The sequence below is a fragment of the Amphiprion ocellaris genome, chromosome 6 (assembly GCF_022539595.1).
Source record: "Amphiprion ocellaris isolate individual 3 ecotype Okinawa chromosome 6, ASM2253959v1, whole genome shotgun sequence".
Classification (NCBI taxonomy): domain Eukaryota; kingdom Metazoa; phylum Chordata; class Actinopteri; family Pomacentridae; genus Amphiprion; species Amphiprion ocellaris.
In genome coordinates, this window is record NC_072771.1 from 3410972 (window position 1) to 3435840 (window position 24869).

A 24869-nucleotide genomic window follows, 5' to 3' on the forward strand; every position below is an offset into this window, starting at 1 on the left:
ACACTCTCTCAAACGAGGTGACCTGTTGTTGTCTGCTGTGCTTCTCTTCTGGGAAGTGATGATCTCACTGCTGGTAGTTGGAGGCTGTAACTCTTCATCATGGCCTCTTTTGTTTACAGTGAATCTCCTCGCGTGAAGGTTTTACAGATAATTTGCTGGCAGCGAACGCCGTCTTTGGACGCTCTGCTCTTTGTTTCGCCGCCTTCTCGGCCCTCTGGTTTGTCTCACGGTGTTTTGTGTGTTTGCGGTTTCCAGACAGCAACCTGCGACTGTTTGTCAGTAGAGACGGAACCACGGCACTCAGCGGCATCAGGCTCGGAAACAGGTGAGACCCGACGCTCCGTCACTTCCTGTTGGTGCATCGCTTCCTCCTCAAGTTTGTTTGGGTGTCGCTCTCACTTCCTCTTTTCTTCCTGTCACTTTCACTTTAGGTTCTCAGCTTTGTGTACAGCAACGAATTTACTCAGGAAGCAGTTGGAATTAAAAGGTTCAGATTAAAGAGGAGAACTTTTTCAATATCAGATTTTCCTCAACTGTCTGTTAGCTTAAACTTTTGTAGTTTCCCCTTTTATGGAGGATGATAATGACTGCAGTTAGCTAGAATTAGCATCAGTTACAGGAGATTTCATCAATGACTTGCCTAGTTGGTATGCTCGATCAAAACTTTCCTAGCTTTTAAAAAAAAACTGTCCGTCGACCCACTTGCAGCCCATTTTTTTCACACATTAGAATTAGAAAAATATTTTTTAAAAAATCATGTCTTTATTAGTAAAATGTGGATGCTATATGACCAGGATTTTACAAATTTGTTTATATTCCTCCATAAATCAGAAAATACTGCAAGAAAGTGTAAAAAAAAAAAAAGTTTTTTTTGATGTTTTTAGCAATAAAATGTTCTATAAATCAGACTATGAACGCTATATAAACAAGATTGTACAAATCTGTTTTTATCGCCCAATAAATCAGAAAATTCTGTAAAAAAAAAATTCCCGGAAAGAACACATTTTTCTAGGTTTTTAGCATTAGAATTTTCTATAAATCAGACTGTAAATGATATATGAACAAACCTTTCTATAAAAATATAAAATTGCAAAAAAATGCCAAGTTTGTAAGAGTTTTCTGGCCTCAGATTAATATATATCAAATGTGTTCCTGTTTTTTCTCATATTTAAATTTGAGGCTGTTTGAACCACAATATCTCAGAAACTAGTAAAGATAAAAACCTGAAATTTTCTCTGTTATTTCTCATCATGTCGTTGATTCAGAATCTGTAACATCGGACAAATAGATAGAAGACTCTCTGATTATTGCTGAGTTCAAATATGAAATAAAATTTAAGCTGACATTAAAAGTTCCATCTTGGAGCACAAATTAGCAAACAAATCGACAACTCAGAAGTCAACTAGTGATATTTTCTAAACTATATGTAGCTGAATATCACAATAATACAAAATAATATATGTAGAATACTTTCTAATATAAAATACTGGGTCACAAAAATGAAAAAAATTTGATTTTTGTTGAACTTCTGTAATTTACTTCTAAGGTTTGACAAGTTGTACCACAAAAACATCAATAAATCTCCTAATACATTTTGAGTTCTAGGTTGTAAAAATGGTTCTCCAAATATAACAAAGAAAATATTTTTTGAAATTTGGGCATATTTTTTTCATTTTCAGACAGTAATGATAAGTAAAAATGAAGATTTCAGGCTTTTATCTGTAATAGTTCCTCAGATATCGTTGTTCAAACGGTCTCAAATTTCACTTTGAGAAAAAATCTGCTAAAAGGAGATCAACAGGCAATTAAAAGAAAGAAATCTTGGTTAGTAAAAAGCTAAAATATCACAAATATCTTTATAAATAGCCACATTTTATGCTATAAAAGCTTCAGACAAATTAGCAGAAACTGTTCTAAAAATTTGATCTTGTGCAAAACAAGAAACAAAAAACAACTAATTCACCAGGAAACGGTACATGGAGCACTAAAAGCATTAAAAACTTATACTATGAGTTCACGTGTTCAGTAAATAACTGTTTTCATGTTTGTTGGGGTCCTTGCAGGGTTTCTGCAGGCGGCTACGAGCCCGTGGTGATAGAAAGCCATTAAACGTCGACCTGCGGATCGACTCGTCTTCCGGTTTCCTGGAGCTTCGGCCGGTCTGAAGCCGTGAGAGGAAAACCTCGTCAGTTTGCACTTTATGTCCAGTTTTGTGGCAGTACTAGTCCACTCTCCGTTCAGCTGTTGGTGTGATGTTGAGGGCAAAACGTTGTCGTCGAGTCGTTTTTAGATTTCAAGAGATCCCCAGAGGTTTGTTAGAACTTCATTTAAGTGCCGTTTCTGTTCACAAAGTTTACCATAGGCTTGATTTATGTCCTTTTAAATCTGAAAAATATTTCCATAACTCCTGCAGTACTTGGCGATATCAGTGCCTTTTTGTCACGTTTGACATCAGATCATACAGCACCATATATTTGGCAGCAAGTTCAATTTATTTAGATCAGTTTCTCAACAAGTTAAAAAAAAAGCATCACATCAGATATCCAAGATGCAATCAAGAAGTCTATAAAAAGCAAAAAGTGCATCTAATTTCAATTTAGCCACCATCTCTGTGGACCTTGTGCAGTTCTGCTCTGCTCCCAGTGCTCCTGCAACACCTCGTGACCACTTGTAAAAGGGCTGGACATTGTGAATTCACCATGGATCTTAAACATATTCTGTCAACCGTTCCTTCTCTGCACAAGTTGAAAAATGAACATTATATCGTAGACATATAAAGTGTAGTCAAGAAGTCTGCGCTTAAAAAAAGCAAAAATAACAGCTCCTGCTTTATATGTGGTCTCTATCCCCTTCGACATGGTCTCCTTGTGCAGTTGTGCTCTGCTCCTGCAACACCTCCTGACCACTTGTAAAAGGGCTGGACATTTGCAATTTCACCATGAGTCTTAAACAAATCTGTGTAGTCTGTACTTGTAAAAAGCAAAATAACAGCCTCTGATTTAAATTTGGTCTCTTTCCCCTTTGACATGGTCTCCTTGTGCAGTTGTGCTCTGCTCCCACTGTTCCTGCAACACCTCCTGACCACTTGTAGATACGCATCTGCAATTTCGCCATTGATCTTAAACAAATTCTGTCAACTCATCCAAACTATCATGTCGAGGATCATCACTGATGACGAGAGGTGGATTTGCGGCTACCACATGCAGACCAAACAGCCATTTCCACAGTGAAACGCCCACAATCTCCATGACTGGTTGATAACACAACCAGCAGTAGGCTTGTTGTTTCTTCCAAATTGACGGGTTGTGTTGCGTTAATTCATCCTCCATAGTCAGACTGTCAGAGTTAAATTCTCCTGTAATGTTTTCAGGAGTCTAAAGGTGAAAATATGGCAAAAATGACCTGGATTGTGGCATGTCAGCACAAGTTTTTTTTTTAGCCACACCAACAAAATCGCAGCTCCCCGCTCAACCTAATTTGACTCTTCAAATAACATAAAACCATTTAGTCAGAATTTTGACACAGTTTAGGCGGATGGTGCTTGACACATTTATAGAACAGAGCTTCCAGGTAGCTTTACAGGTGTTGCAGGAGCACTGGAAGCAGAGTATCACTGCACTAAGAAACTACTTTGAAGGGGCCAAATTTTTGCTTTGTATCTGACTTCACTGTGGATTTAGCTTCTTCCCATGTGATCAGAATTAATTTTCATTTTAGTTGCTGCAAACTGTCTAGAATCACAATCAAGAATCTCAGTGACTTAATTCTGTCAACATAAATGTGATGTGATGGAGTTTATCTGATCTGTCGACTTCCTGTGCAGTTTGAATCACATTAACTCCCACTGAACGTGACCAGGAGTTTATAAAACCACTGAACTCGTTTGTTTTGTGTCTTTAGTTTGTGTTTCCCTGTTGATCGGGTGAAACCAGCAGAACCACTGAGTGCCTGCAGTTTTTCTCTCATATGATCCTGAAGCGCCGTTAAACTGTGAGCGCTCGTGATGGTGACCAGAGAAACGCCGCTTCCTCTTTGTTTTTTCTTTTTGTTTCGGCTCCATTATAAACTACAGGTGGAAATGTTGTGTGGTACAGACTGTTCTGCTTTTACCGGCCACACGAGGAAACAAAAAGGGGGAGATTCTGCAGCTGTAAAGCTCTTCGCTGCCCCCTAGTGGGGAAACGTCAGCTTTTACCATCAGCCCTTTGGTGTTTACTCAAAGTGTTTACTTTGAGTTTATTTACTGATGAACAAACACCAAAGAAGTAGAAAAAAAAGGATTTTCTGCTCCAAACAGAAGAAAAATGGCGACCAGCTGGCTGGTTTTGGCCTATTTTATAAGCAACTTTTCAGTTGTTCCCACCTTTTATCCAATATAGTCTTAAAATCTTTTTTTTCTGTTTGTTTAAAGGTTAATAAAGCTAGAAATATGATAAATATTGGCTTGTATTGTCACAAAACTCTTGAAACTAAGTGATAATTGGAAAGTCTGATGGATTAATGGATGCCAGATGGATTTTTCTGGTAATTAAATCAAGTTTTTGTTGATCACTTAAACCGTAATCTTCCTTCTAAAGGTTCTTTCTGCAGCACCACAAACTTTTCTTAGACGCTTTGCAAGTTTTTCAACATGTTCATCTACAGAAACCACATTTAAAACTTCTATATACAACAAAATACAGTAAAATTTACCTGCCACTGGTAGACTTAATCGACATTGTGTGAACTAAACTGGCTTGAATGTAACAGAAGTTCATCTATATGTAGAATTTCTCGCATTTTGGCTTTTAATTTTTCATTTAATGACAGAAAATTTACAATTTTCTTGCAAAAACGTCAAAACTGACAAGTTTTGGACTTTTGGTCAAACAAAAACAAGCAATTTAAAGAAATTGAACACCTTAAGAGACTAAATTTACAGAAAAAAAAATCACCAAATCCTCACATTTTCCAATTTGAAACCAACAAATGATTCACATTTATGTTTAAAAAACACCTGATTAACCCATTCAACCAATTAAAACCAGTAAAGTCGCTAATAAACCATAAAAATCTGATTTTAAGACTCTTTGTTGATAAGTTTATTTTTACAGTAAAGCTGCAGTTTTCCCCCTCGTCGTTTTTTTTTTTTTTTTTTTTTTTTTTTAAACCACACTACAAATGAAGCCACTTGTGTTTCTATTAATCAGACGGTTAATTATTCTCATCATTATTGGGGATGAACCACTGAAAAGTTTCTTCTGAGTTTGGGTTTACGTCACCGCAGCCTTTTGTATTCTCCTGAAGCATTTATTTATATGTTTTTTGTTTCTTTTTATTTTTAATCTTTTTGTCCAGAGGTGAGTTATAAGCTACGCACACGACTCCCAGAGCTTCTCTTTTTGTTCTTCTGTTTTAGTGTTTCTAACAGATTTATTCTATTTTAACAAAGCTAGTATAACCTGAAGTTACAGGAAGTCCAAACGTTTCTCCAGACACTGTTTAGTTAAACCCACAGCTCCGTGTTCGTTGGTGTAAATCTGCAGAAATGACTTCTAAACAATAAAAAAGCTAATCTGACTGTCTTTATTGTATTTTTTATCATTTAAATCTGACAAAATGTCTGTTTTTGGTCATATTTGTGAGAAATCTGGGTTTTTAATGACGTAAAAAAGACATTTTGTTGGCTGAAATATTCAGATTTGACAGATTTGGGGCAAGTTAGAACATGATAAGTAAATTAAATATAATATTTAGTGAATTATTTCAATGTTTGGTTGGTGAAATGTGATGTTTTTTCTGCATCCGAATCAAACTTAAGACAAGGTCCCAATTTTTTTTTTTTTTGTCCAAAATCACTCCAAATCTATTCAAAATGACTTATTTGTCCAAAATAAGATAAAGGGAACTGAAACCTGCCCAAAATGACTCAAAACATATCCAAATGATTCCAAATTTATCCAAACTTGCTAAAAAAATTGGCTAAAATGACTTGAAACTTGTCCACAATGATTAAATATTTGTCCAAAATAAGGTAAAGGCCGTCCAAAGTGACTTTAAACCTGTATAAAACTACTAAAGTTTATCAAAAATGATAATAGTGAATAATGAAAAGGGAAAACCATGGGGGTATTATGTCTCCATAACGTTCCTGCAAGTGTGTATCTATGGATGGATCCATATTTCTACTAAAATCCAGCCTTTGGTTGACATTTCACCAACTTTTGAGGCTCTAACATCAGAAGATTTTGATGTTTGGCAAGACAAGTTGCCATTTTTTGCTATTTTGACATGAAACCTGTCCAAGATGACTAAAAATTGTCCAATAATGCTGAATACCTGTCCAAAAAGACTCAAGATGACCAGAATTTACTAAAGGTTTGTTCACAATAACATCAGGATTGTCCAGAAAGACTCAAAATTAGTCTGAAATGACTTTAATTCAAAATGACTCAAATCGTAAAAAATCTATGTTTTTGGCCCTTAAAAATGGACAAAAATGCAACATATTCAAGAGCAAAATGACTTCAAATTTATCCAAAATGACTTAAAATTGTTCAAAATGACCCACAATTGTCAATAATAAATATTTATTGGCTCCTAGAAGGTCCCAAAAAGTTCCTATAAGTGTATATATGTGGATGGATCCATATTTCTACTAAAATATAGTCTTTGGTCGACATTTCACCAACTTTTGAGGGTCTAACCTTTAAATTACAACCTGAGCAGGCGGAGACCAGGCTTCTGTAGTTTACTGCTGTTTATTTACAGATACCTGATCAATAATCAAGTCAAGGGCCTGCTGACTTTATAGCTACAAAACGAGAACAAATATTAAGAAAATGATCATTTCAGCAGACAAATCTCTTACATGTTGAAAGAAACCTGATGTTGATTCAAAGATATTTCATGGATGATTTATTGATATTTAATTCACCTTTTTATTGGTTTTATTTAATCGATTGACTTCGGCCTAAAGGTGGTATTAAATAGACAAAATGGTTGATAAATATTATTGGTGATAAAAAGTGGTGCCCAGGTTGGGAAATCTGAAAAATTATTTAAATTTTTAATTTGATATTTTTCTGTTATGATGCAGTAGCTTGTTGTTGTTGTTTAAATTCATGTTGTTGTTAAATTTTGGACGTTTAAATACAGGTTTATGTCTGAAAAACACAAAGGGGTATAAAATGGACCCAGAAGCATCAACCAGCCCTGACTATTTTCTACTTCAGGAGATATTTGGGCCGAGAACAGATTAAAGCTGGATATGGTTTGATGAGGTTCATCAATGTTTATTTGTGTAGCTCTTTACAGCAGCCCAAAGAGTGACCAAAATGTTTTACAGTGAAACAAGAGAATAACTTAAAACAATACAGTAACTTAACCCTCGTGTCGTCCTGTGGGTCAAATTGACCCGGTTTAAAGTTTGAAAATGTGGAAAAAAATATATTTTCACAGTGAAACTTCAGATGTCCACATTTTCAACATTTTTGGGAAATTTTTGAACATTTTTTGTGGAAAAAAAATATTTTAAAAAAATGTTTCTTTAAGAACATTCAGAAAAAAATCAACCAAAATCCAGTGAAATTCGCTGGATTTTGATTGATTTTTTTCTGAATGTTCTTAAAGAAAATATTAGAAGTTTTACTGATATATATGTAATCATTTTAGATATTTTTAGGATTTTTTTGGAAAATTTTTATTCATTTTTTTGAAAATATTTACAATTTTTATTTTTTTTTTGAAATTTTTATTTCTTGCCAAATTTGGGGGATTTCTAAAAAAAAATAAAACTTTTAAGGAATTTTTGGGATTTTCTTCCTCAAGGTTTTGCACATTTTCCAAAATTTGGGGAATTTTTTTGCTGAATTTTTGGATTTTTTTCAGACAAAGGAACAATATTTTTTGGTGCCTGTAAATGAGGACAACAGGAGGGTTAGTGTCCCTAATACAGCTAGTTACGCTACTTAGTGCCTCACTTTCTGTTGATTGCTCTGGTAGGTAAATCTGAATGTCGTCGACGTAACAGTGGAAGGACAGAAGATGTTTTGCTGTAATTGACCCAACAGTTTGAATAAGCAGACGAAGATATTTGAGATGCAGATGAGACTTTATTGAATCAAAGAAAGTTAGAATGAAGTGAAACAGAATCCATGAAGAGCACACAGGTTGACTGATTATAGATGTTTGGGGAATAAAACTTGTAAGATCACAGTGATTTAACCCTCATGTCGTCCTGTGGGTCAAAATTGACCCGTTTTAAAGTTTGAAAATGTGGGGGAAAAAAATCTAATTTCACAGTAAAACTTCTGATGTCCACATTTTCAACATTTTTGGGAAATCTTTGAACATTTTTTGGTGGAAAAAAAAAGATGTTACAAATACTTCTTAAGAACATTCAGAAAAAAAATCAATCAATATCCAGCAAATTTCACTGGATTTTGGTTGATTTTTATGTGAATGTTCTTCAAGAAAATATTAGAAGTTTTACTGATACATATGGAATCACTTTAGATATTTTTAGGATTTTTTTGGAAGATTTTTGTTTTGTTTTTTTAAACAAAAACTTTTAAGGGAAATTTTTAAGGAATTATTGGAATTTTATTCCTAAAAGTTTTGCATATTTTCAGAAATTTGGGGAATTTTTTTGCTGAATTTTGGATTTTTTTCAGACAAGGAAACAATTGTTTTTGGTGCCTGTAAATGAGGACAACAGGGGAGTTAAAACATTTCACTGTTTCATCACGGGAGGAAAATTTAAAGAGATTAAAGAGAAATACATTTTGGATTCTTTTGTTTCTGCTCAGTGAGCATGCTCAGCTCTGTTGCCATGGTGACATCAGCGGTAGAAACACAGGAACAGCTCAGGTGCACGGGAGTTTCCTGTGTTGAGGCTTTTTGGGATGACCTCCACACCAACAGCCTTAAATGGACGCACATCTTCTCTGGTGACGACCAGAGTGACGTCCTTGATGGAGCCGCCGCTGCTGCCGTCTTTCTTGTACCACAGGAACACCGGGTTTCCTCCGGTGCCCTTGTTCAGATCCGTGTTCACCGGTGTATACTGCTGGGCTTGGAAGCGCTCATACTCCTCGTCACTGATGGAGACCTGCAGATCTCTGATGGCCTCCTCAGGCTTGGTGGTCTCACGGTACCAGATGAAGACGTAGGCACCTCCTGCTCCTCTGTTGGTGTCTTCGCCCACTCGGATGTAGCCGTTGTTGAAGTAGTCGTCGTCTCCCTGGAAGTCGGAGGTGGCGGTGACGTCACAGATGTAGGTTGGCTTCTCTCTCTTCACCCACACAAAGATCTGATATCCTCTGGCCTTCCGGTTCAGATCGGAAGCCAGTCTCTCCCAGCCGAACTTAAACTTCTGGGCTTCATCGGTAGTAGAGACGTCCAGGTTCACGATGGGAACGTGGTACTCTGAGGAACCTTTGAAGAACCACAGATAGAGGTCGTTCCCTCCTGCTCCAGCGTTGAGGTTTTTGTCGATCTTCTGGTACCCTGCCCTGTTCAAGCCTTCGTTCATTTGATCAGTGAAGGAGAACTGGATCCTGGTGATGGCTCCAGAGTCGCCTCTCTTGTACCAGAGGTAGGTACTTTTTCCTCCGGCTCCTTTGTTCAGATCTACATTAATTTTGCTGAAGCCTTGAGCACGGAGTTGACTCTCATCATTCGGACTGAGAGACACTCCGAGGTCGGTGATGTACTGGGACATGTTGGCTTCCTGCAGCAAATAAAGTAGATAGATAGATAGATAGATAGATAGATAGATAGATAGATAGATAGATAGATAGATAGATAGATAGATAGATAGATAGATAGATAGATAGATAGATAGATAGATAGATAGATAGTTTATGAATCTCGAGGGAAATTCAAGTGACAGGATTCATGAATGAATACAGTAATTTCACATTTCATATGGAACAGCTGACAGTTGACTTATTCAGGCCATAATAACAGCAATCATGAAAAACCAATCATCTGGTTCTACAGTCATTTTAATAAAGCAAAGTTTTACATCCATTCGGGAGTCACAGCCTGAAGAATAGTTCTGATTATTGTTCAGCGCCATCTTTTCTAGAAGCAGCTTTGAGCGTTTCACAGCTGCTGTATAAGCTACATTTGGAAGTGTTAATAGGAATGATCGTGTCTCTAAAGGAATGGTGCTTCTGAGATGATCCTGCTATAAATTCTAGGTAAAAATGAGACCTTTCATTTGCTACAACTTGTTTTGACCAAGCAGTGTTCAGTCATTGTGATGTTCAGCTGTAACCATTATAGAGTCAAAACAAAGAGAAGCAGAAGATGATCAGTGAATAGTTGAACACTTACGTATCTGCAGATGGTGGTTGGCTGGATGAAGTCACCTGATGGATGGATGCTGATGTTCTAACTCACTGTCTGCTGCCTTTTTATATGTAACACAGGTGCTGGTGTGCTGGTGATAAGGTGTGATGGATATTTTTCTTCAGAAATGTTGGTGAAAAGTTGTCCTTATCACTCATTAACCTGACCCACCCTTCTGATCGATTACCCTCTTCTGCAGAATTTACTGTAGGTCACTGGTTTGATTGAATTCCTGCCAGCAGTTGATGACAGATGTACTGTTAGTTGCATAATAATGTGGACTGGAAATAGCCTCATACATAGAAATATAATTATATGTAGCAAAAATGTGTAGTCTAATGCAGCCGCTCCACATAATGGTAGAAACTACACTTCATGATTAAAATTGCACTCGTTAATCATTTTATTTATTTATTTTTTGTAATTCTTTATTTTACCAGGTAAGATCAACTGAGAACAATTTCATTTACAATGATGACCTGGCAAAAGGCCCCAGCAGGAAGAAAGATAACAAATAAACAAGGCTGCTCATTCTGTCATATGGCATTGTTAGAAATGCAGCTTACTTTTGTAGAAATGCAGCATTTTATTGTTATTACTCCACCAAGGAATGATGGAATTGTGTGACTTTCTGAGTCCCATCAGTTCCTGCTGCCTGCTACATATTTAGGTCATGCAACGTAGAGAACCGCAGCCAGACACGATAAGTTCAGCCGTCAGCCTTATTTTTCATCTTTACGTGAATCTTCGGACTTTTCTGCAGCGTCTTCGTCATGTCAAGAAACCGCTTTTTTTTTTTTTTTTTTTGCATTTATTCTCATTGTTTAACTCCACAAAAGAGGTGTCAACATTGTATGAGATTGATGCATATTTTAGTCTTGCAGCCAAATATTTTAATATTTAGTGCATGTGTGTGACCATCACCAGCCCTCCCTGAAAGCTAAGCAGATATTCTTTATTAGAATTCCCTATTATAAGCCAGGGAGGGCAGTGCTACACCTCAGTGATGTGTGGGGGAAAACAAAGACTGGACAGGACGAACAGGATGAAAAGGGATAGAAAATAACAGGTGGTGCTATTGCAATTAAAGATTGTAAGGTGGTGTGTTATTCCCAACTACTAACTGCCCATCAATAAAACAGAAAACAACAACAACAACAACAACAAAAGAGATTCAATAAATAAACAAACGGTATTGAACACCACGTCTTAGATAAACACTTCCTGTGCCGCTGGAATGGTGACAAAATAAAAGCCTGCAACATTAAAACTATGCCTTCAAAATAAAAGCTTGGAGGGAACGGTTATTTTAACACAAGCAAAACAAAGACTTGCCAAGAATGATGAACTGATCAACAGACCTTTATAAGAGTAATTTACACACAATTCTGTATTCGTACATAACATGCGCATGTATAACACATGGCTGTGCTTAGCACAAGGTCATTTTTTATTAAAGATTTCATCCGTCGGAAATTTTCGACAACTGAGCAGCTTTAGCGGAGTACTGCGCTCTCTGAGTGCTTTTCTAGTTGTTATTATTGATGATCAGAAATCATGGCACCATAGAATGTGTCCATTTAATATAGATGTACCCACAAACAAAATGATCTTATGCTGAGCACAGGCGTGTGTTATTCATGTGTACGTTATGTACGGATGTCGAATCATGTGACCTAAATATGTGTAAATTACTCTTAAAAGGTCTGTTGATCAGTTCATCATTTTTTGCAAGGTTTTGTTTTGATAGTGTTAAAATAGTCGTTATACTATTAATACTCTTCATGCTTGTATTTTAAAGGCCTATTTCTTAATGTTACGGGCTTTTATTTTTGACAATATTCCCACGGCACAGGAAGTGTTTATCTATGAAGCACTTTCTTGACACGAGGAAGACGCTGCCGAAAAGTCTGAAAATTCAGGATGGAAGGAAAACTCAGAAACACCCCCACAATTTAATCAGTTGTTCCTTGTATCATTTCTGATGGATAAGTCCTGATAAGTCCTCAGTGGTGGATTAGTAGTAGGATCACAATCATGTGATCATCAGCAGGCAGCTGACATAGTGTTCACTTGTTGTCATGGTTACAGTGATGCCATGACGCTATCTGGCAATGATACAGAAACCTTTAACAAATCTGTGGATCCAGACTATAAGCTGCATCACTGCTAAAATCTAATCACTTGGTCCTTGTATCATTTCTGACCTTCACTGAAAATTTCATCCAAATCTGCTGAAATTTTCAGGGAAGGTCAGAACAATTAAGTCCCATCAATTAATCCTCCTGTTGTCCTCATTTACGGACACCAAAAAATATTATTTCCTTGTCTGAAAAAATCCAAAAATTCAGCAATAAAATCCCCAAGTTTTTGAAAATTTGCAAAACCTTCAGGAAGAAAATTCCAATAATTCCTGAAAAGTTTTATTTAAAAAAAAAAAAAAAAAAACCAAATGTGACAAAAAATTCTTGTAAATATTTTCAAAAAAATGAGTAAAAATCTTCCAAAAAATCCAAAAAATATCTGAAGTGATTCCATATATATCAGTAAAACTTCTGATATTTCCTTTAAGAACATTCAGGAAAAAAAATCAACCAATTAGATTTTTTTGTGAATGTTCTTAAGAAACATTTTTAACATTTCTTTTTTTCCACCAAAAAATATTCAAAAATTTCCCAGAAATGTTGGAAATGTGGACATAAGAAGTTTCACTGTGAAAATATATTTTTATTCCACATTTTCAAACTTTAAAACAGGTCATTTTTGACCCGCAGGACGACATGAGGGTTAACGGTGGCCGCTACATATTTAGGTCATGTGATTCGGTATCTGTACATGTCATACACATGCAGAACACATGCAGAACACATGCAGAACACATGCAGAACACATGCAGAGCACATGCAGAACACATGCAGAGCACATGCAGAACACATGCAGAGCACATGCAGAACACATGCAGAGCACATGCAGAACACATGCAGAACACATGCAGAACACATGCAGAGCACATGCAGAACACATGCAGAACACATGCAGAACACACGTTATGTACTCAGCATGAGGTCAGGGAATGAACAGTCTTGGCGGAGTACTGCGCTCTCTGACTGCTTTTCTTGTGTCTAATTGTTGTTGCTGTATTATTGTTGGTGTATTTCTTTGTTTGGGAACCGGAGGTCAATGAAATCAGAGTTCACAGCTTCTGATAAAGACACTGATTCAGTTCAGTTTTATTTATATAGAGCCAATCACAGGTGGAATTGTCTGAAGATGCTTCACAGAACCCATATGAACCCCCAGAGCAGCCCTAAGGCAACAGTGGCAAGAAAAACTCCCTTTAAACGGGAAGAACCCTTGAACTGATAAACTGTAATCCTAATGTGTAGTTTCTACATATGAAGCTACGTTCATACATTCCACTACAGACAGAAATGTGTTGCTTCCATGTGTGAGACATTTTCACCACAATGATTCTAAATCCATGTCCAGACTGGGAGGGGTTCATGCTGTGTGATGCAACGATGCTGAGTCTAACATCAGGTTGTGGAAAACAACCTCCGTCTGGGTCGTGATGTTTAGATGCTGCTGTGCTGGAGATAAGGTGAGACTGGTCAGTTTTTTTCAGAAATATCTGTGAAACTTTCCCTTATCGCTCATCCTGATCCACCCTTCTGTAGAATTTACTCTGAATTACTGCTTTTATTAAACTCCTGCCAAGATCAGTTGAGGACAGATGGACTCTAATTTCCTGTGCACCAACCGAAACTTTCAGGACTTTCAAACAGCAACAGCTCCATCAAGCCAAGGAGTCTGAGATCATGTTCTCAAAGTGGAAAATAACCTCCGTCTGTGTTGGTGATGTTTAGATGCTGCTGTGTTTATGAAAGAATCAGGTGGTTTTCTTCAGAAATGTTTATGAAAACTATCCCTTATTCCTCAACCCTCCTGTTGTCCTCATTTACAGGAACCAAAAAATATCGTTTCCTTGTCTGAAAAAAATCCAAAAATTTTGCAAAAAAATTCCCCAGATTTCAGAAAATTGGCAAAACCTTCAGGAAGAAAATTCCAATAATTCCTTAAAAATTTCCCTAAAAACAATATTTTTGGTGCCTGTAAATGAGGACAACAGGAGAGTTAAACTCAGTAACTAATAGTCATTAAACTCACAAATGTAGTTGTTTTAGTGTAAATGACTCAAGAATACTTGAAATTCAACCATCAAACCGTTAAATAAACCACAAAATATCAAATTTCTACGACTCAAATGATCTCATAGCTTCTCAAAATCAGTCAAATTCAAAATATTTACTCTAAAAATATCTGCAGCAGCTAAAACAATCTGACATTTGTCTGTAATCAAAGCATTTAATCTACATTTAAATTCCATTAAACACTTTGATTTACTTACTAACTTTAGATGGAAAATTTTGACCTGTTTTTAAGGAGCAAATATGATGTTTAAAACAGTTTTCACTTCTTAAAAGTACTTTTTTGACGTAAAAAGAAGTTTTTATGCATGAAGAAAAGGAATTTAACCAGTTAGGTTTGTTAAAAGCCACTTTAATGTTATTTTAGTGGAGATAATCCAAATTTAAACAGACGTGTGAAGACTCTACCGGCATAAATTTACATTATTTTGTAAATTAAACCCACAAATTGAATTGTTTTAGTGTAAATCCTACACCAGATGTGTAATTCTGCAGCTCCAGCAGCAGGTGGCGCTACACACAACATTAAAACATGAAGAACAGCAGAGGAAAATGCAGTTTGTTCATTTAAACCTTGTGTTTCTGATCGATTAGACTCCAGTTTACAGACAGAAGTAGATTTTTAAAGTAAACCAGATGAGTTGTTCTGAAACAGATGTGACTCCGGACCTGAAATAAAACAGAACAACTCAAATATTCTCACTTTTAATTAATTAAAACATTTTATAAACCAAACAACTAATCTAGAAAATGATTTATAGATAATTCGACAATAGAAATAATTGTCTAAATGCAAATTTACACAACAGAAATCTGAATTTTGGATAAAAGCAGCTTGAAAATGTTAGTTTTCCTTATTTCTTACATTATTTGACTTATTAGAGTCAAAGATTTTTGCAGAAATCTTATTTTCTGACAACATAAATCTGTGAAATCTGTTCTTATAGGCCAATAAATCTGAAAATACTGTAAGAAAAAACAAAAAAAACATTTTTCTGTGTCATTAGCAATAAAATGTTCTATAAATCAATCTGTGAATGTTATGTGAACAAACCTTTCTATAATAAAGTATAAAATTGTAAAAAATGTGAAGTTTGTAAGAGTTTCTTGGCTTCAGATGAATATATATCAAATATTTCCCCACTTTTTTCTCATATTGAAATTGTATTCTGTTATTTCTCATCATTTCATTGATTTAGAATCTGTAATATCATACAAAAAGAGCTCAAATTTACAAAAAAAATGACATTTGGTGATATTTTCTGAACCAGATGTAGCTGCATGTCTTAATAATTTAAACTTAAATATATAAAACCCATTTTAATATGAAATATTTGGTCACAAAAATGAAAATAGCATGATTTTTGTATAAATTTCATAACTGATTGAGCAGATTTGATAAGTTGTACCATAAAAACAAAAAATAGTTCTGCTTTTGTCCCTCATAATATAAAACAATGTGGCATAACAAGCCTAAATTTCACCAATAACCTTTAAAAATATCCATATTTTATGCTAAAATATTCAGAAATTGCTCTTAAAATGGGATTATTTTAGATTAAATGAAGTAGTAAGATTAGTTTTCTTCTTTAAAGCAGGCTCCACTTTTTATTTCAGGTTTAAATTGTGTTTTATCGTCTCCTATCACCAAATAAATGAGTGATTAATCAAATCACCACAAGCTGCCTGGAGCCTTTAGGGTCCTTTTGCTTTATTTAATTGATTATCCATCTTCATTAGAACCTTTGAGTGATTATTTACTCTAATAAAACCATTTATTCTAATTAGAACAAGCCATTAGTGTCATTTTTAAGCTGCCTTGTGTTGTTTTTCTGTTTTATTGTCTTTTCAGCAGCTGAAGCAGAATCCAGGTAAACTCAGGTGGAAGTGATGTTTAATCAGAGCTGCTTCAGGTTTAGAGTGAGTGAATGAAAACGGACTGGAACAGCTTCAGTGTTGATCATTAAACCTGTAAAAACAACATCTGTCAGAGCAGTGAAGGTTTGCATATCTGTAGAGACCAATATAACCAAAACAGGAAACACTGGAGGTGAGTAAATAATCAACAGGATGAATGTTTCTGAGTTAACTTATCTGTCATTTCTGTAAATTATGTTGCCTGACTGTTGAGAATTGTTGGATTTTCACCCTCAGACAAACTATTTTACCATTTTAAAGGTTCAGTATATCCAGGAATTTAACTCCCACAGCCATGAAATTTGGTGAAAGTCTCAGAATAGTTTCCAGCAAATCTAGATGATTGAATTCTCCAGCAGAGGACACATTTTTGATTACTGGGCGCTGACAATTGGGTAGAAAAAAGTGCAAAATTTCCAAACAAGGTTGGTATCATGTCTCCATAAAGTTCCTATAAGTGTATATATATGAATGGATCCATATTTCCCACTAAAATACAGTCTTTGGTCGACATTTCACCAACTTTTGAGGCTCTAATATCAGTGGTATTGGATTTGTGGCAAGAAAAAGTTCAAGTTTCTAGGTGTTTTGACACATCAAAGGTAATATGATTCCATTTGCGCCATTTTTGGGTCAATTTGGGGCATTTGTGAATAATTCTGGATTGATTTTAAGTCATTTTAGACAATTTGGTTGAGTAATTTGGGCCAAATGTTTAATTATATAATGTAAAAGCTTAAAATGAGGATAGTGTTAAGTCCTCCAGAAAGTTCCTGTAAGTGTATATAAATGGATGGATCCATATTTCTACTAAAATACAGTCTTTGGTCGACATTTCTCCAACTTTAGAGGCTCTAACATCAGTAGGATCTGATGTGTGGAAGGAATAGCAAGGCAAGAATCCAGTTTTTATCCAAAATTACTCAATATTTGTCCAAAATAAGATGATGACCGTCCAACATGACAACAAAATTACCATAATGTTCAAATATTTGTCCAAACTAAAGTAAATATTGTCAAAACTGACTTTAAACCTGTTAAAAAAAAAAAATTACTGAAAATGTGTTCTAAATGACAATAATGAATAATTATTTGCCCTTGAAAATGGAAAAACATGGTGATATTGCTACCTCTGAAAGCTCCTGTAAGTGTATATAAATGCATGGATCCATATTTCTACTAAAATACCGTCTTTGGTTGACATTTCACCAACTACTGAGGCTCTAACATCAGTAGAATCTGATGTTTGGTCAATATGACAAGACAAGGTTCCAGTTTTTATCCAAAATTACTCAATATTTGTCAAACATAAGATAAAGACTGTCCAAAATGACTCGGAAGTGTCCAAAATGACAAAGAAATTACCATAATGTTCAAATATTTGTCTAAACTGGAAACAAAGTTCTAGATTTTAGCAATTTTGAGGCACAACAATGGTAATATTATTCCATTTGCACCATTTTTATGTCAGTTTGGACAGATTTAAAAGTTATTTTGGACATTTTGTGTTATGTTTGGGTATTGTGAATCATTCAGGATTGATTTTAGGGCATTTTAGACAACTTGTTTGAGTAATTTGGACCAAATCTTGAATTATTGATCCCTGAAAATGGAAAAAAATGGAAAATCTCAAAATGAGGATGATGCTACGTCTCCAAGAAAGTTCCTGTAATAAATTTTTTAAAAATAACTTTCAAATTTCATGGCTGTGGGAGTTTTATTTCTGGAGATACTGAACACTTTGAATATTTTCCCAAGTAAGAAGTTTTTTGAGGATGAAAATACAGAAACTCCAGGTCTGAAAACATCTGAAATGAGTAAAATTCTACCAAAACACTTTCAGTTTAGTTCATTGTCAGCAGCATGTAGCATCTTTGTTCTGTTCTGCAGCCTCAGTGAGTTTGGTTTAACTGCAGCTTCTGGTCGAACTGGAGAGACGTCAGCAGGATGAAAGAACCAGTTAAAGGAACGCCATGACAGAGACTGGACCATCTGCAGGTAAGAAAACACAAACAAAGCGGCTCTTAGTAGATCAACAGGACTTAACTTTAAAAATCAAACACTTCAATTCAGCAGCTTTAATGTCGTATCTCTATGACTCCTCAAATAATTACATCACATGTCGAACTAATTTAGATTTTTGATCGTACAAAACGATCCTGGTTAGCTTAAATAATGGTGACATGCTGCATGTTTTAGGTTTGCTTTGATTGTGGCAGTTTGACTTCAGGTTTTGTGGAGATTATAAGTCGAATTTTGACCCACTGGGCCTCATCAGCTCAATTTTATACAATTAAACTTTATTATATATTATTTATTATAGATTGAGATGAAACTTGAGTGATTTCAGCGGAGAACATCACAAACTACCCAGCAGAGATAAAACCTTTACCAGCTGCAACACGTCAATTTATCAACAATTACACGCCCTTGGAAATGGAAAAAGAAAAGAAAATTTCCAAACAAAGGTGGTATTATGTCCCCATAAAGTTCCTGTGAGGGTATATATATGGATGGATCCATATTTCCTTCTGAAAATACAGTGTTTGGTCGACATTTTACCAAGTTTTGAGGCTCTAACATCAATACAATTTGATTGATGGCAAATATGACAAGACAAGGTTCCAGTTTTTAGACATTTTGGACAATATGGTGATGCAGACTCATTGGCAGCTTTCATTTTTCTTTTGTTTTTAATCCAAAATAACTCAAAATATGTCTAAAATTAGATAAAAACTCTCCAAATTTACCTGAAACCTGTATAAAATGGCACAAAACTTGAACAAAATGACCCAGAATTGTTGAAAATGACTTGAAACTTGTCCAACATGATTAAATATTGGCCCTAAATAAGATAAAGACTGTCCAAAATGAATTAAAACCTGCATAAATTGACTCAAAATATGGCAAATATGACAAGACAAGGCTCTGGTTTTCAGATATTTTTGATCAAATGGCGATGTGGACTCATTGGTAGGTTCCAGTTATGTTTGTTTTTTAATCCAAAATGACACAAAATGTGTCTAAAATAGGATAAAGGCTGTCCAAAGTGAATTGAAACCTGCGCAAAATGGATCCAAATTTACCTCAAAATCTGTGATAAAGAGCTCAAATTATCTTGAATCCTGTCCGAAATGGAACAAAACTTGAACAAAATGAGATGAAGATTGTCCAAAGTGACTTAAACTTCTTAAAATGTCTTAAAATTTATCCAAAATGACAACAAAGAGTAACTATTGGCCCTTGAAAATGTAAAACCGTGGTTCCTGGACTGATACCATCATGCAGAAATAACATCACCTTTAGCAGCTGCAGCATTACAGTGATAAACACATTCATTTATCAGTATTTATTCTCCAATAATGTCCTTCTTTCTTTAGAACGAGTACTTCGACTTGTAATACTTTAGTGTATTTTGACGCTTAAAAGTTTTTCCTTAAGATAAAACCTCATTAGTCCCAAAAGAATTCATTTTTGTGCCAAATATTGCTGAAAAAGCAGGAAAAACAACAAAATATAAATACAATAAATAAAAATAAACTGAAATAAGAGTAGAATAGAAAAGTAAGAAGTAATACTGGTACTTTTACGGAGGTAGTGAAGAAATATTACACAAAAAAGTTTCATATTGTGTCTGAAAAATGAAAGCGCGCATTAAACTGACATGAAACTTGCTTTTTCTTGCATACAAATTGAAAAGAATAATGTTTTAATGCAACAGAGTATTTGTACACTGCAGTACTGCTAGTTTTACCTGAGTACCAGCTCTGATCAGTACTTCTTCCACCTGTTCAGAGAGTTTTATTGTCCTGGTTTAAGCGGTTTAACAGCCAGAAACAGTAAAAACGCTGAAGGTTTAGCTTTATTCTCAGCTCTCTGATCTAACCTCCATCTGTGAGCGTTTTGCTGATGCAGACTTCATGGTTCACACCTTCAGACTCCAGAAGTGTGAAAACTTTACTGTATCTCGTGAGAACAGCTACAGTAAATAAGAGGTGAGATGTTTCTGGTGTGACGTTCCACTTTCCTCACACCAACAAGGAGCAAACTGAGGAGATTTTAATCACTTTGAGGGGGAAACTTGACGGTTGGTGGAGAAAATGGAACTTTTTTTCATGTCGTTAAGCATCAAATACAAACGCAGAATCTCTGAACTTCAGCAGATGGAAAAAAAAACCACGAGACAAACGGTTTCCACATCTGAGAAGTTAAAACAGGAATCAACGTTTCCAAGATTCCACAGCTTCTACCGACAATTAGGCTTCACATATGATAGAAATGTAACTATTTACATGTTTAAAACCTTTAAAAAAACGCTGTAGAAAGATGTTTCACCATGCAGAATGTATCTCCAACAACTTGCTGCTCTGTTCACTGTTTCTGAGCCATGCTGCATTTATCTGCATAAAATTGTCCAAAATTATTGGAAACTTTTCCAAAACAACTTAAAAAACAGTCCAAAATTACTTTAAACTAGTTCCAAATGATAGTTTTTAAGTGATTATGGGCAATTTGAGTAAATTGTGGATGATTTTATTGATTTTTTTTTATCATTTTGGACCATATTTAGTCCAGTTAAGAGTTTCTGCTCATCATCAGTAGAAAGATGTTTCACCATGCTGAATGTATCTCCAACTACTTGCTCCTCTGTTCACTGTTTCTGATTCATGCTGCATTTATTTTATTCATCCAGTAGCTTTGATTGTCTTTTCAGTCTCTAATGGTCCAAAATGGTTTGAAACTTGTCAAGAGTACCATAAAATTGGCCAGATTGACCTGAATTGAATAGATAGGCCTGCAGTGGCTAATCAGGAGGACTGGGAATATTCCTGCTATGACTAGAAGTAGAAAGAACTCAGATGTCTTCTGCACTGAGTGACACGACCACAATGCCATAAATCATAGAAAAGAAAAGAAAACTAATTTAATTTCTTGGAGGATACATATTCTAAGAATATATAAAACTGGAATCAACATTGTAACATTTTTCAAGTGCTAACAGATGTTAATGATACTGGGGGAAAATGGTGAATTTTTGTGTTTTGGTCAGATTTAGAGACAAGTTGGACCATTATCCGGTCATTTAAGACAAATGTTTAGTCATTTTTTGTCATAATTTAAGTCCTTTTTAGACAAACATTTAATGATTTTAGTCCAATTTGGAGCTATTTTGGTAAAATTCTGAGTTCCTGTAGACAGCATTTGAGTAATTTGGGTCAAATTTGGAGTCAGTTTGGACAACTTTGAGTCACTGAAGACAAATTTTGAGCCATTTTGGAGGTTTTATAGTCATTTAAGACAAATGGTAAATCGTTTTCTTCAAATTTTGAGTCATTTTTGAACAACATTCGAGTAGTTTTGGTCAGATTTGGAGCCATAAATCAGATTGTTTTGCATTAAACTGATATAAAATGGACACAAATCAGCGTGATGAGTCTGTTAAAGCGACGTTTATTTGCTGAACTAAGCAGTAGCTCCTCTGTGGGAGGTTTGACCTTTACTGCTGCTGAAAGGCGGGAAACTGCCTGCAGTGGTTTCCTCTGTTGGTGTGTTTGGTGCAACAACGGGTGGCAGAGGTTTGATTTGTTGGGTAGCTTTGTGTGGTGAGGAAGTGTCTGCAGCCATGCGAAGCTTCTTTCTTCACTTTTGCTTCTGCAGCGGCTCGTAGAAACAACAAAGTGTCGTTTTGTCTCGGAACCGGAGCAGAAATGAAAGCAAGTTAAATCCTTTTTGGAAGGTTTGTCCTTAAGAAAGTGCAGATTTTTCCCTCAGACGTTGCTTTGATGTAACTCATGATCAGACGTTTAGATGTTCCTCTGCTTTGGATTCATTCTGAAAACACATTTCTTCATTGCAAAAGTGCAGAATTTGTGCAGGAGTTTCAGAGTCTTAGTATTTGTTTGCCTCTGTTTTACTTTAAAGACCATCTTAGAGCAACTTGACCCTCTTGTGCATGTTCTGACTGCAGGAACTGCCCTGTAGAACCTCTTTTAGAACCATTTTCGGGGGAGAAAAACATACTGACTCCAGAATAATTCCTGCTGAAACGCCACCATGCAGCCGAGTCTCCACAAAACTACGCTCTAATACAACTAAACTCATTCCCAGTTACATTTTAAGTCATATTTTCTGCTGGATTGTGTTAGTTTGCGACATAATCAATGTACTTCTGCAATCATATGTTAAATGGGATGGAACTTGTCACCATGGTAACCCAACGAAATGGAGGAGAAACTTCAAGCATGTAGTGAAAAAGTCCCAAACCATGACTTTATTTCCAAACCCTGTCAAAGTTTCTCACAAAACTAAACCAGAAAAGCGAGTCAAAAATTAAATAGTCTGTTAGCTAGTTAGTTTTTCCACCTTTAGCACCGTCCCGTCTCTCTAATCCACCACAACAAAGTTCACATTTTCCAACAACTTGCTCCTCTGTTCACTGTTTCTAGGCCATGCTGCATTTATTTGTCTAAAACTGTGCAAAACTACGTGAAACTAGTTCCAAACGACAGTTTCTTACGTGATTGTGGGCAATTTGAGTAAATTGTGGATGAGTTTTTCGTTACTTTGGACCATATTTAGTCCAGTTTTAAACCTCTGTAGTATCATCAGTAGAAAGATGTTTCACCATGCTGAATGTATCTCCAACAACTTGCTCCTCTGTTCACTGTTTCTGATTCATGCTGCATTTATTTGTCTAAAATTGTCCAAAATTGTCTAATTTTTCAATGTAGTAACCCAAACCCACAGGCTGTAATTACAGTTTGAAATGAAATATTCTGCTACTAATAATTTGAGATGTTTCTTTGATTTTTGGTGCCGACTTTAATCATCAAAAATGAACCAGAAAATGCTGGAAACACCTGAATCTAAGTGCACTGACTCCAGATTATATTAAATCATAACTTTCTTGAATTCCTGGTGGAAAATATTCAACATTATGATGATTATTCTAATTTGATGAGATTCACTTTCTTTTCCTGCTTCGGTGGATCTGATGAGTCGTTACTTTCCTCCTTCCTGCCCTGATGAGGATCGTTTCTTTATTTAAAGGAAATTAGTTTCACAGTTTATTAAACTGCGACTCGACTTTTCAGTTTCGTTAATTCTGCCGCATCAGCTCAGGAGAAAAAGCCGCTTTTATCACATTTTCGCCCACAGTTCATGCTTCAGCAGCTTCCTGTTTATTACCAAGCTGCGACCAAGTATCGATTCTATGCAAACGCATTGATGTGTGAATGACTCAGCTGATAATTATGACTGTTTACTTTCCAGCTGCATTAATGGAATATTTAAATCCTGAACTGCTTTTGATTTAAAAATAAGATCATAAAATAAAAAGACCACATCAGCATACAGTAAATGTGTCAGGAGACACAAAACAACCCACCACAACAAAAATGAGACACAAAGAGACAAAATGATGCAAACAAGACAAAAAAATTAACACAAATAAGTCCCAAAATGAAATGACAAAAACAAGACACAAACGAGACATACAACAACAGAAAACGCACACAAAGTACAAACGAGACACCAAACACCCCAACATGACAAAAATAAGAGCCAAAACGACTAAAATGAGACACAAAACAACACAAATTATACTAAACACGACCAAAACGAGATGTACAATGACTCAAATGAGATGCAAAACAACCAAAATGAAATGCAAAATGATTAAAATGAGACACAAAACAAGCAAAACAAGAAGCAAAACGCCCAAAACGAGACGCAAAACGCCCAAAACGAGACGCAAAACGCCCAAAACGAGACGCAAAACGTCCAAAACGAGAAGCAAAACGCCCAAAACGAGACGCAAAACGCCCAAAACGAGACGCAAAACGCCCAAAACGAGAAGCAAAACGCCCAAAACGAGACGCAAAACGTCCAAAACGAGAAGCAAAACGCCCAAAACGAGACGCAAAATGACCAAAACGAGACTCAAAATGACCAAAATGAGATGAAAAACCACAAAGTCTTGAAATGACACAAAATGCCACAAAATGCCACAAACCAAACATACAACGACAAACACAGACGCAAAACAACACAAAAACAACACAAAAACAACAAAAGAACACAAACCAGTCGGATCGATGTGTGAATGACTCAGCTGTTAATTATGACTGTTTACCTTCTGGCTGCATTAGTGGAATATTTAAATCCTGACCTGCTTTAGATTAAAAATGAAATAATAAAATTGAAGACAATAAAAAGACTCTGTCAGGATGCAGTAAACGTGTCGATGTAGCAGGTTGAAGGTGATGCAAGTTTTACTGTCAGCAGAATGAATGTGTTCCACCCTGATTTCTAATTAATCACAGTTTTAAGAAATGGGAAATGAAAAATGCTGAATGTCATTAAGGTTTCAAAGGTGACCTACATTCAAAACTAACTTGTTTTGTT

General features: G+C 35.7%; 2 protein-coding genes and 1 long non-coding RNA gene across 4 annotated transcripts in view; 2 read left to right on the forward strand and 1 right to left on the reverse strand.

Annotated features, from left to right (window-relative positions):
* eeig1a (estrogen-induced osteoclastogenesis regulator 1a) overlaps positions 1 to 5559 on the forward strand; it is a 51996-nt gene extending 46437 nt beyond the window's left edge. For both annotated transcript variants that reach the window (XM_023261952.3, XM_035944298.2), the window contains exons 11-12: positions 256 to 325; positions 2064 to 5559. In XM_023261952.3, coding sequence (XP_023117720.2) covers positions 256 to 325; positions 2064 to 2109 — 116 coding nt within the window. In that variant the 3' untranslated portion in view covers positions 2110 to 5559. The remainder of the gene's footprint in view (positions 1 to 255; positions 326 to 2063) is intronic.
* Positions 5560 to 8073: 2514 nt separating this feature from the next.
* On the reverse strand, positions 8074 to 10383 carry LOC118469727 (uncharacterized). Its single transcript, XM_035944302.2, has 2 exons — positions 10324 to 10383; positions 8074 to 9712 (listed from the first exon to the last, which is right to left on the reverse strand). Exon 2 carries the CDS (start codon positions 9701 to 9703, stop codon positions 8822 to 8824), a length of 882 nt encoding a protein of 293 aa, XP_035800195.1. The 5' UTR covers positions 9704 to 9712; positions 10324 to 10383; the 3' UTR covers positions 8074 to 8821.
* The window catches only part of LOC129349118 (uncharacterized), a 55804-nt gene continuing 40640 nt past the window's right edge, over positions 9706 to 24869 (forward strand). The window contains exons 1-3 of the long non-coding RNA XR_008601978.1: positions 9706 to 13939; positions 16399 to 16596; positions 18354 to 18461. This is a non-coding gene — a long non-coding RNA (uncharacterized LOC129349118). The remainder of the gene's footprint in view (positions 13940 to 16398; positions 16597 to 18353; positions 18462 to 24869) is intronic.